General features: G+C 39.1%; 1 protein-coding gene across 1 annotated transcript in view; it reads left to right on the forward strand.

The window, feature by feature from the left end:
• Positions 1 to 4,151: 4,151 nt before the first annotated feature.
• The window catches only part of LOC127237074 (vomeronasal type-2 receptor 116-like), a 56,275-nt gene continuing 46,632 nt past the window's right edge, over positions 4,152 to 13,794 (forward strand). Inside the window, exon 1 of the mRNA XM_051205111.1 lies at positions 4,152 to 4,372. Coding sequence (XP_051061068.1) covers positions 4,152 to 4,372 — 221 coding nt within the window. The remainder of the gene's footprint in view (positions 4,373 to 13,794) is intronic.

Genomic DNA, 13,794 nt, shown 5'->3' on the forward strand with positions numbered 1-13,794 from the left:
AAAATAATAAATTAAATTAAAAAATGCTTTTGACTCCAAAATTTAAGTTCAAGGACTAGTTACTGGGGAAAAGGATTTCTATTTTTGTTTCCACAGAAAATGAAAAGATGTGAATTCCTTCCAGACTAATGTGGTTTGATCAAGCCAGACCACCTGAAACAGAGTACCAGGTGATCCTACATTCAAAACAGCTTGACAAAGCAGCCTTACAGACTACAGCCAGGATTTCTGCATCTTCTTAGAATCCCCCATGACAGCGCCCCTTAGCAGCAGGAAGTAGTTTGGAAAGAATGATGCCCAAATTCCCAAATATTGTCTAAAAAAAAAAAAATAATAATCCAATTAAAAAGTGGGGTACAGAACTAAATGTAGAATTCTCAACAGATGAGTTTACAATGCCTGAAAGGCACTTCAGAAATTGTTCGACATCTTTAGCCTTCAGGAAAAAATAAATCAAAAAATCCTCTGAGATACCATTTTACTCTTGTCAGAAAGGCTAAAAAAAAAAAAAAAAAAAAAAAAAAACACCTATGACTGTGTATGCTGGAGAGGATGTGGAGAAAAGGGAAACACTCCTTGATTGCAGTGGGAGTGCAAACTCATACAGCCTCTTAGGAAATGAGTATGGTGGTTTCTCAGGAAAATGGGAATCAGTCTACCTCAAGATCCAGCAGTTTCACTCTTTGGCATATATCTAAAGAATGCACATTCATACCCCAAGGACATCTGTTCATCTGTGTTCATAGCAGGATTATTAATCATAGCCGGAAGCTGTAAGCAACCTAGATGCCCCTCAACTAAAAAATCAATAAAGAAGTTGTAGTACATTTACATAATGCAGTATTACTCATTGGGGTGGGGTGGGAGACAAAGAAATCTTGAAATTTTCAGGCAAATGGATGGAACTAGAAACAAAAAAAGAACATCCTAAGTGAGGTAACCCAGTCACAAAAAGACAAACATGCAATATACTCACTCAAATATGGATATTAGACATAGAGCAAAAAATTACCAGCCTAGAATCACACCGTCAGAGAAGCTAAGAAACTAGGATGGCCCTAAGAATGAATACATGGTCTCCCAGGGAAGGAGAAAGGGACAAGAGCACTTGAACAAATTGGGAGCACGGGGAGAAAGGAGGGAGGGAGGAGAAAGACAGGACGGGAGGAGGAGAGGAGGGAAGAAAACAAAGTATCAAGAAGATTGAGTTGGGGGATCAATGGAATAGAGCTAGAAAATTTATACCCTAATAGAGGGAGCCATTACAGGTTGAAAGAGGAAAGTGTCACTTGGGAAATGTCCAGAGATTCACAAGGATGACCCCAACTAAGAATCTAATCAATAGTGTAAATCTTCCTGAATAATGAGATTGATGATTACCTTAAATGTCACGCTAGAGCCTTCATCCAGTAGCTGATGGAAGCAAAAGGAGAGATTCACAGCTAAGCACAGAGCCAAACTCCTGGAATCCAGTTCTAGAGAGGGAAGAGGGATGAGCCAAGGGCTCAAGCCTATGTGGGGGAAACACACAGAAGAACTGACCTCAGCAAGTGGCAGATCACTGACCCCAGACTGACAGCCGATGAACCAGCATAGGACAAAACAAGGATCTCTGATTGTGGGTGTCAGTTAGGAGGACTGGGCAGTCTGTGTGGCCTCTAACAGTGGAACCAGATTTTAGCCCTAGTGCATAAATGGACTTTGGGAACCCATTACCCCCACAGAGGGATATTCTCTCATCCTAGATACTCGGAGGGGGCTCTAGGCCTTGTCCCCAATTTATAAACCACTTTGGTGATCTCTCATGGAAGGCCTCATGCTCCCTGGGGAATAGATGGGAGGTGTTATGGTGGGGTCAGTGGAGCCATGGGAGAGGGAACTGGGGTTAATATGTAAAATAAGATTGTTTCTTTTTTAAATAAGAAGACATCAATAGAGCAAATTTCATTTAATAGCAGCAAGAATACAGAGTAAGGGGGAAATACTTAGATTGTTGGTAGGAATGTAAACCTGTATACACACTACAGAAATCATTATGGCTGTTCCTCAGCAAGATGGGAATGATGTACCTCACGAATCAGCTATGCCTTCTTGGTCAGATATGAAGTAACTAAGACCCAAAAAGACAGCTATGGTATTTATTTGCTAATAGGTGAGTATTAATTTGAAGTGAATGACAAGCAGGTGACAATACATAGTACCACAGAGGATACATACAGAGTAAGTGGCTGGGGGCTTGGAGGGGGCAGATAGATCTCCATGTGAAAAGAAAATATATGTAAATATGAATGGATAGTTGGTAAGAAAAAGAGAATCAAGTTAGTGTGGGGAGGGAAGAGGGCACTGAGGAAGGCATTATGCAGAGAGACACCTAAAATCAAAGGTCATTCGAGTGTTACGATGGAAACCTAATACAGTAGAATCTTCTTAAAATATGTACATACATGAAACCAATCAAAATGAAATCACCATATAATGAGAGAGCCCCAGCTCAACATCTGCTGCCACCAAATGAAGATTCCAGTACTGGAAATGGGTTACATGAAATTGAGATGTTGGCCAAATGACTCTGGTTGGAACACCCAAACAACAGAGGCTTTTGCCACAACTATATATTGCTCTCCACAAATTGACTGCAAGACCCTATTGCTGAAGAAAATTCGTACACAACACATTGAACATAGACAAATCAAGCTGGTGTTTACATAGAAGCATAACTATGTGCTACCAGCTTTAATAAGGAAGGTACTTGGCATGTTATCAAAGTAGAAATGTATACACCCAACCAAATACAAAATTTATGAGCTATTGTGGTGTTCTTCCTCCAAGATTTGCTAGTGCAATGGTTGTTGAAGTAATCAACCAATACCCTTAAGGCCTAAGTCCTACTCCACAAGATTGAACACATATCTGCTTTGGTGACTAAGAATATGAAAGTAGGTAGCCTAGGAATGCAGGAAACAATCAAATACTGGTGTTCTGCTAAAGAACGTAGCAAGAAAATGACCCGTAGTCACATTCTGGTATATTCAAAGACCAGTACCTACCTCAGCCATCATCAAAGAATCTTCCTTCTACAGCAGATGGAAACAAATACAGAGAGCCACAGAGACAATACACCAATTCTGAAAGACTTTGGAACACTCACTTTACATAAGGTATCTCCATCAAATTTCAACTCCATGTTCAGATTAATTGAGCCAGAACACATTAAGACTCAGTAATATATAACAAAACAAGGAAATATTATCATGATTAATTCTGATAAATAGTATTAAAGAATAGAAGAAATGTAGAGCTTAAGTATTATTCTATTTAGTTGTGATTTGTTAGAAAATGTAGTCAGGGAGGGCTGTAAACAGATTGCACTAATGGCAGAAAACATTCCTCTTGGGAACCTTAATGCTGTGGTTGAGTGAGGTGGGAGATGATATTCTGTATTTCTCTGAAACACACTTAGTACTTTCTACATCTGCATAATAATTCTGACAAATGTTGAGAGCAAAGCCAGAATGAGGATTAAAACATGATCAGCGTGCTTGTAAATGACAGACAGAATCTCACAACACTGCTTCAAACTCTAGGAATGCTTTTTATGGAATATTGAAAGTGTGTGCTTTGTTAGGTCACCTATGGCTTTTTCTCACTTGTTAATACTACCTCTATGTGTCTCCCTAAACAGCAATCCAAAACAAACCAGCTGGGTTGCTGACCTACAACTCTGTCTCAGGCTATTATCCTCTCCCAAGTCACTGAGACCATGATGAAATCATAGAGGTGGGAAAGAAGGAAGGACACAAACATGTTTTCACCAGCATAGAGGATGCAGGTGCAGAATCCCAGGACTATGGGATCCCCAGAGGACATGTATGAGAGGGAAATAGAAGCAAGAAAAGTCGGCACATTCAGGGTCACTCAGGTTACTGTTAGATGAGAATCTCAGCACCATCTTACCCTCACTTGTCTGAACTGTGCTTCTGTCTGTGCCCGTGTCTGGCTTGAGAACTATAGCCTATGTGCAGCCTGAAAGCCTGATGCGATATAGGAGCCAGCTGTATCTCCAGTCTGAGCCTGTTCCATGACCTAAGCCAATAATCTCCTTGGCTAATCATAGTTGCAGGGCATAGTCTGTGTGTAGTTCAGATCCTGTCATGTTCTTCCTTTTGCTTTGCCTCTTCCTACTCCTGCAGTATTACTTTACATCAGGAAAAATGACCCATTATACCTGTTTTGAGAACTGGAAGCCCATCACCTACATGAAAGCTGACATAATCCTAAGTGCATTTATCCCCATTTACTTTAAACTAGAAGTACAACAGAAATTCCAGATGCCATTTGACACAAAACTGAATCTAAGTCTCGATCTCATGCAGTAAGTACTTGTGTGACTGTGATGAAGTTGTTCTGGCTACATGACAGTGCATGTTCATCTGTGTGCATGTAATCCCGTTGAGAATAATGAACTGTATGTACAGAAATGTGAAAATCATGGCGAATTTTCTTCCTTCATTTATACATCTACAAACATTTGTTTTCCTCTTTATTTTTCTAGTCAAGTAGAGATCAAAGATTAAAATACCAGCTGTGTGTCTGACCATTCTATGAGGCACCTATTGACTCTAATATGGGAAAGAAAGGTCCAACTTTTTCAATAGGCAATGTAACTGTCTCGTGTTTGAATGCATGTTACTTTTCACAGACATCAAGTTTCAGATAAATCTCCATGTTTTTAGAATATATCTTAGCATCTTCTAATCCATGTATTCTGTCCTGATCTTTTGAAAAAAAAAACAGGGTTTTGACACTGTTGACATGTTTATTATTTAGTTTTTATTGATATTATACTCCAGTGTTATGAAAATCACATCCATCACGCCTGATATTGATATTGATGTCTCTGTCAGTGGTGCTCCGATCACTTTCCACTGCATTTTTATTGGTGGTATTGTGTTTTCCACTTACAACAATTTTACCTGTTCTTCTCCTCCCCCAAAATTTCAATTTCTCTTTAGGATTTGTCTTTCTTGGCATTAAGTCTTTGACATATATATTGTTCCTCAGCCTTTTTTCCTCTACAGCATTGCACCTTGACTCAATGCCTAGTTGAATTCACTTCTTTGTTCCTATCTGCTTTTAGGTTATTTCTCTTTAACGTTTGAATTACTCATCTGGCAGTGGATCTCTGTAAGAATATTAGAGTTAATTTTTGGTTAGTTATGATATTGTGAATGAGTAATTTGGAATTACTTTTAATATTTCCTGTTGCTTGTTTCTATTGTTGCTATCATCTCTGCCACTGTTCACTTGAACATCAATTCTCAATTAGGATGACCTTCTACTGAAAAAAAAAGTCTTCTTGAAGGTTTAACACATTCACTGCTGTGTGATCAGGAAACAGACTTCTAGGTCTGTCATCCTGGTAGATGTGTTACTGAGTACATGAAAAAAAAGTCTCAAGATGTTTAGGAATGTTTCACAAGTTAAAAGACTGTAGTCCTGTAGCTTGCTACAGCAAGAGGTGGAAGAAATTCCAAGACCAGGAGAAGGAGAGAGCCCATCCTCAAGGTTAGGCAGTAGGGAGCAAAGTTTGACCTGTTAACCATCAACAGCACTTGTCTGGAATCTGTCTGATCTGTCATAGGTGGGTCCAATTCTTGACTCCATGAATTCTACATTAATGTTTATAAGTTACAGATAGAGATAAATGTTCTAATATATTATCATGACCATTGGCTGCAATCTTCACTGAAATCCTCCTTGTAGACAAAGCATTTAACCAGGATCTCTAGTTGTACACTCATGCTTTAGAGCTATTGTAAAACCTTGGGGGCCTATTTTCCCTGGGACATTTGTCCAGATTTTATATATGTGTATCATATTGTATGCAGAACAATAAGTAGCTATTTTAAATCTGTATTTAGAAAATTGAAAGGAAATTTAAAATTTTGCCCTTTCACTATGGAAATAGTAGTCAGTACTTTACCAAAGCTAGATCAATAGCTTATCACAACACAGCTGATTAATAATAAAATATGTACCTTTCAAAGTGTAAGACTCATATACTACAGCTTAAATAACTTAAACAAACCTTTGCAGCTTAGATTTACCATCCTTAATTTACTCCCCTTGACCTTCAAAAGTCATGTCAATTTCAAACCATTTTCTATCTGATCTTTACCCAGGAGACATAGATGATTGCTTAATGGGCTCAAGGATTCAAAAGATAATTGCTTCAGTTTGATTTTCATTTAAGTCAATTTTGTGAGATTATCATTTTCAGTGTGAAGTCTGTCAGCAATTAACTCTGTCTGTGACTCTCCCTTTCTCAAGACATGACCTATGAGATTATAAAAAGAAATTTTCACATATGATAGGGACAGACGATACAGTTGCAGCCTTGTTGGTAAGGACCCGAGTAGATCTGATTGGTCCTGCTAAACCTATACTGCTACAACTTGCTAGCAAAACTACAAGAGACCTGAGAAAGACAAATGTCATTAGGAAACATAATCCAAATTGCCTCTGTATCTGTTGAAATGACCAAGACTTACCTGAATCCTGGGAAGCCAGTCTTGGATCCTCTATGGTGAACTGTATGTCTGTTTGGAGCACAGGTTGTATGTCCTTGGATGTCATATAAGACACCATTAGACTTTGGCTGCCACACAGGGCAGCATCAGCCAGCAACCATTAGACTCATGAGACCTGAGCCATTTCCCTGTGGAAGAGGAAGTTGGGAAACTGACTTACCTGCCTTGTCCAGGCAGAGCAGGGCATTCAACACAACAGTGCCCAAATTTGTGCAGGGACCTATTGTTGGGTGAAGCCTATGCTAGTTCGTGGCCCAGTGGTCAGCAATACCTCAGCTGGTGTAAGATCCAGGTGGAGTCTGTTTCTCCCACCTTATTTCTGTACAGCCTCAACTGCTAATTCCAGAAGCTTGTATTTTTGTCTGCCAGGGGAAGCCTTTTTATTAAATTCCTAAAGTTCCATATAGAGCAGATATCTTTGATGGTTTTGAGGGATATGGCATCATTTAATAACTATACCTTATTGAAAAACATTTCTTATTTTTAGTGACATGCTTCAGACTTGTCCTTAATGACATATATAAAAGGCTAAGTATTGTCTCACTGTAAATGAATTCTATTTGTATTCACCATGTTCAAAAATATAAATCTGAGCAAATGAAAGAATCTGATCATTGATAAAGTGACTGACCATTAACTTGCATGTCTTAATTCGTTTCTACTGTTTACAAGTTAGTAGTTTTTATAAGATTAGAATTTTACAAAGTTATCCATGTGAACTTTGAGCTTTACAATTTTGAATTAAAGGTTAATTGTAAATATTTTAACATCAAAATAAAACCATAAAATAAAAATACAGTCCAAATATACTCTGGGAACATTAATATTGTGATCAATAATAGCACATTTTACAGAATATATGTTTCTTATATTAGTTTATTATAATACTTCAAGATTAACATAGTTAGATGGACAAAAAGTGTATAAGTCTATCTTCATGTCAGTTTGTGTTAGCCTAGAAGGACTTTAGGAATTTCTATGCTTTATTTAACAAATGTATCTTAATTATTAAATACATGTTGTTCTTTACATACATTTTCTAGGTGCCTAGTGTTGAACACAGTTAGTAATGACATAACTGATCAGACAGATGTGTCTAAATCAGTTTCTGTTATCCCAATTAGACTCTTAGATCCTTAGGAATTATAAACCTTCATCAAACATTTGTAGTAGTAAATTTATCTTCCAGGAGCAAGAATGAAATCCAAATAACATGTACAGTATGCTGTGCATATCTATTTTTCTAAATAAGAATTGACTCCCAGTTACAAAAAAAGCATGCTGTAGTTTTTTTAAACTTTTCTAGTTTTTTTGTTAAAAATTTCTACCAGTCTGCTTATAATTGATTTTCCTGGTTTTTAAACCATATACAATGAATTTACATATCCTCAGCTACAGACACTTTAGGAAGTAGTCTTACAAACCTTAACATTAATTTTATATTTTATTAAGTTTTAGGAATATAAGAAAGGGAGTAGATTAGTAGCCAAAATCTTTACTAGAAAAATATTGCTTTTCCTATATTTTAAACCACACAGTGTCTCTTCCTGTGCTATTTCCTCTCCTCACTGTCTTAGATTCTGGTGGTCAATCAGACACACAACAGACATGGAGACATCCTAGATGTCTATCAATGATGAATGATCTTGAACCTGTGATACATGTACACAATTGAATTTTATTCTGCTGAAAACACAAATAAAATTATGAGATTTGCAGGCAATGATTGGGGCTGGAATTTCCATTCTGAAGTAGGTAACCCAGACATAGTAAGAAAAAGCCAAATTCTCTCTCAAATGTAGATGCTAGATTTGAATTTTCAGTTATCTCTATTTAACTGGAATACCTGCCGCAGACCTTTCAGTGGGCAACGGGTCTGCAGGGAGACCAAGACTCAGATGAACAGGTCAGGAGTGGTTTCGGCTTGACAGACAGACACAAACACACTCGAGGAGGTTTGCAACTGCTGCGATTTTTACTTCAGATCATCGGGTTTTTATGCAGAAAGTTCAAGGAACAGATCTTTGGCCACAGTTTAAAATTTACAGACATACTATAGAAATGTCAGCAATTATTTTGGAGCATGAGATCGTAAATACATCTCATGTTTATTTTGGCCTGCTTGTGGTCAGCTTACCAGGGATTTGATTTACTGAGTTTAGAGAATAATCATTGTCTCTGGTCAGTAAACGTTTAACAGCATTGATAAGAACTCTTGTGCTGTTTTATTGATTTAGGGGCCCTAAAAAATTAGTAGTAAATCCCACAACAGCTTTACTGTGGGCGGGCTAATTAGGCAGGGTCATCTTGTGGGCAAATTCCTATAGCTTTAGGTATGTTAATTTATTAGGCCTTGGGCTGATACCTGAAGTCTCCACTGGCTCCCTGGGATTTGTAGCTGAGGGCTGGTCTGTATCTCTTTCTGTCCCTGAAACTATATCTAAGTGTTTTCTGGGCTTCTCTGAATTAACAGTGGAGCTACAGGCCAAAGCACCCATGATCAAAAGCATTAAAGCTATCATAGCACAACAAACACCTAGTACCCGTTCCAGACTATCAGACAGGAAATCACCTGCAGGGTCCTGAACTACTTTTCCCCAGGAGGTATAACCACGTGTGGTGTGAACCTCTGGACAGGTAGCCATTGAGATTTCTCTCAGCCATTGCTACACTGTCTCCACTGGGGCTGGTGTGGCAAATACCCATATGAATCATGAGATTATTAATGTGCAATGGAGATGGGATGTCACTAACAGGAACATAGAACACACATTGCATAAAGAGGTGAACGGAAATGCTGGAGTAAGCATGGTTAAGTATCAAGTGATATGACGGAGGAGAGGAGAGGAGGGGAGAGGAGGGGAGAGAAGGGGAGGGGAGAGGAGGAGAGGAGGAGAGGAGGAGAGGAGGAGAGGAGGAGAGGAGGAGAGGAGGAGAGGAGGAGAGGAGGAGAGGAGAGAGTATGTGAATGAAACAACTAACTCTATACCTTGAACAAAACTTATTGGAGATGCATTACTATAGAAGCTTCCTAAATACATACATTTATAAAGCATTTACATGGGGTTAGTTTACAGCTGAGGGATAATGCCTCGGTCATTGAGCAAAAATCTCAGTGGTAGATACAAGTTACTTGTTTTGAGTTGTTTGTTAATGCTGTTGATATACACTCAAACATTACAAGCTATTTCCATTAGCTTGGCTATCCCCCCAAATGCAGTGGTAGGACCTGTTTGATAAGAGAATCACAGAGTTGAGCCACAGGACATGTAGAATCAAGGTGGATCTGACATAGAAACTGTATTCCTACCTGTTAGCATCCAAAGTGGATGGTGGGAGCGGGTACAGTGTGAACTGTGTCCTTTCTTTGGCTTATATAGCTCCTGAGTGTCAATTGGGTGAGTGTCTGATATTGGCCACCATCTCTTCATAGGACGCATTTTGCTCCTTTGAACATCAGAACTCTGTAGTCACATGGGGCTGGCTAAATACATTCACTGTCTTGGAACATCCCAGAATATACTGTTCATGTTGTACTTTAGCTGGAGGATGTCTCCTTTGTGTCTTGAGACTGGGAAACCATGTTAGTGCCATATACTACCCAAGCTAGGTGTGGGATTCCCTGGGATTAGGGTCCTTGAAAACCAAGTGTATAAGTATTCAATGATGACAAACCAAAACAAACACAGAGGCAGTTTGAATATGAGTGTATTTTGCAGCTTTTAAACAAGGCCTTTTATAATAAAACTAATATCTTCTAAAAGTTTGTGTTCAGAGAGGCACTACCCAAATGGCATCATCATTATTAGGCACAGTAATATGCAACTTATCCAACAATAAATGAGAAAATCATTCAAGGCTAACCACAGCCAACTGCCTATATCTAAGATCAGGTTAATAAATGTTTATGGTCAGTTTATGTTTAACATTTGTTGCCTAGCTCCTGTGAGTCTTTGAAATAGAGCTATTTTGACTCATTCTGATTAAAAAAGCTTTCTTTTTAAAATTTATTTTATAAAACCAAGTCCATTTAAATGAAAATAAACATTTATAGACAATATTTGGGAATTTGGGCGTCGTTCTTTCCAAACTACTTCCTGCTGCTAAGGGGCACTGTCATGGGGGATTCTAAGAAGATGCAGAAATCCTGGCTATAGTCTGTAAGGCTGCTTTGTCCAGCTGTTTTGAATGTAGGATCACCTGGTACTCTGTTTCAGGTGGTCTGGCATGATCAAACCACATTAGTCTGGAAGGAATTTTCATTTTCTGTGGAAACAAAAATAGAAATCTTTTCCGCAGTAACTTGTCCTTCAACTTAAATTTTGGAGTCAAAGCATTTTTTTTTTAATTTAATTTATTATTTACATGTCGAACCCAGTTCCCTCTCCCTTCCTCCCTCCCTCCCTCCATCCCAACCTCCCTTCCTCCTTCCTTCATTCCCTCCCTTTTACCTTCTCTGCCCTCTCACATGCACCCTAACAACCCTCCCCTCCCATTCCCCCACACCAATTCCATATGTAGGGGAATGCCATCCAGTTGGAGTCATGTAGATCTGACAGGTCATGTGAAGTAGGGACTAGAGCTTCTCTCCTGTCTCTAGACTAAGGCAGTTATCCCTCCATGGGGGATGTGTTCCCAAAGTCCTTTTGTGCACCAGAAATACATCCTGGCTCCACTGTCTGAGGTCCCTTAGACTGCTCAGTCCTTCTGGCTGAGACCAATATTCAGGGGTGCCTGAGTCAGATCCATGCTGGCCTCCCAGCTATCAGTCTGGTGGCCTGTTAGCTCCTCCTTGTTCAGGTAAGCTGTCTGTATGTGTTTCTGCCCCCTGATCTTGTCCTCTCCATCTGCATCTGAGTTCTACTTCGACTCAGTGTTTATGTATGGGTGTTTGCTCCTGTTTCCAACAGGCATTAGTTGAGGGCTCCGTGGAGAAGTTAGTTGTTGATCTCACTCTCCAGGAAGGGTATTTATGGTAGCCTTTCCACGGAAGCTCAAATTGTTATTTGGCAGCAGTCTTGTAGTTCTCTAGACCTTTCTTTGTGTTCAATTTTATCTTCAAACCAATATTGGCTCCCTCTTTTATGTTCTCTCTCTCTGTCTCTCCTGTCTTCTATTCCTAATCAGGCTCAATCTTCCTGGTCGCACATGTTTTTCTTTCCTCCCCCTCATTTTCTCCCACTTCTCTCTCCATTCGCTGCCCCCCCCCCACTTCACCTGAGCCCTGGGGGACTTGTCCCTTCCCGGTTCTGTGAGGGACTTTATATGAATCTCTTAGAATACACCTTGTATCCTAGTTCCTCTGGTGGTGTGAATTATAGGCTGGTGATCCTTTGCTCTAGGTCTAAAATCCATATATGAGTGAGTACATACTGTGTTCCTCTTTTTGTGACTGGGTTACCTCATTCAGGATGGTTTCTTCAAGTGCCATCCACTTGCCTGCGAATTTCAAGATACCATTATTTTTTTCTGCAGAGTAGTATTCTTTTGTGTAGATGTGCCACATCTTCATTAACCATTCTTCAATTGAGGGGCATCTAGGTTGCTTCCAGGTTCTTGCTATTACAAATAGTGCTGCTATGAACATAGTTGAACAGATGTCTTTGTTGCATGGATGTAAATCCTTTGGGTATATGCCTAAGAGGGGGATTGCCGGGTCCTGTGGTAAACTAATTCTCATTTTCCTGAGGAACTGAAATACTGATCTCCAAAATGGCTGTATGAGTTTGCACTCCAACCAGCAGTGGAGGAGTGTTCCACTTTCTCCACATCCTCTCCAACATAAGCCATCACTGGTGTTTCTAATTTTAGCCATTCTGGCAGGGGTAAGATGGTATCTCAAAGTTGTTGGATTTGCATTTCCCTGATAGCTAAGGATGTGGAGCATATTTTAAGTTTCTTTCAGCCTTTTTGATTTCCTCTATTGAGAATTCTTTCTTCAGTTCTTTACCCCATTTTTTAATAGGCTTATTTGGTGTTTTGTTGACTAGTTTCTTGAGTTCTTTGTATATTTTGGAGATCAGCCCTTTGTTGGATATAGGATTGGTGAAAATCTTTTCCCAGTCAGTGGGCTGCCGTTTGGTCTTGTCCACTGTGTCCTTTGCCTTACAGAAGCTTCTAAATTTGAAAAGGTCCGATTTATTAATTGTTTCTCTCAGTGTCTGTGTCTCTGGAGTTATGTTCAGGAAGCAGTCTCCTATAACAATTTGTTCAAGGGTACCTCCGACTTTCTCTTCTAAGAGGTTCAATGTGGCTGGATTGATGTTGAGGTCTTTGATCCATTTGGACTTGAGTTTTGTGCATGGCGACAGACATGGATCTATCTGCAGTCTTCTACACACCCTCATCCAATTGTGCCAGCACCATTTGTTGAAGATGCTGTCTTCGCACCATTGTATATTTTTAGCTGCTTTGTCGAATATCAGGTGTTCATAGGTGTGTGGGTTAATATCAGGATTTTCAATTAGATTCCATTGGTCTGCCTGTCTATTTTTATGCCAATACCAGGCTGTTTTCAGAACTATACCTCTGTAGTAGAGCATAAAGTCAGGAATGGTGATGCCTCCTGAAGTTCTTTTATTTTATAGGGTTGTTTTGGCTATCCTGGATCTTTTATTTTTCCATATAAAGTTGATTATTATCCTTTCAAGGTCAGTGAAGAATTGTGGTGGGATTTTAATGGGGATTGAATTGAATCTGTAGATTGCTTTTGGAAAGATTGCCATTTTTACTACTTTTATCCTACCTATGTAAGAGCATGGGAGCTCTTTCCATTTTCTGGTATCTTCTTTAATTTCTTTCTTTAGAGCCACAAAGTTCTTGTTATATAGGTCTTTTACTTGTTTGGTAAGCATTACACGAAGATACTTTATGTTGCTTGTGGCTATTGTAAATGGTGATGTTTCTCTGATTTCTTTCTCTGTCTCTTTGTCGTCTGAAAAAAGTAGGACTACTGATTTTTTTGAGTTTATCATGTATCCTCCTAGTTTTCTGAAGGTGTTTTACAGCTGTAGGAGTTCCCTGGTAGAGTTTATTGGGTCGCTTATGTAAACTATCATATCATCTGCAAATAGAGACAGTTTGACTTCTTCCTTTCCAATTTGGATATCCTTGATCTCCTTTTGTTTCTTATAGCATTAGCTAGAACTTCTAGTATGATATTGAAGAGATATGGAGAGAGAGGGCAGCCTTGTCTTGTTCCTGA

This window comes from Phodopus roborovskii, unplaced genomic scaffold (assembly GCF_943737965.1).
Source record: "Phodopus roborovskii unplaced genomic scaffold, PHOROB, whole genome shotgun sequence".
Lineage (NCBI taxonomy): Eukaryota > Metazoa > Chordata > Mammalia > Rodentia > Cricetidae > Phodopus > Phodopus roborovskii.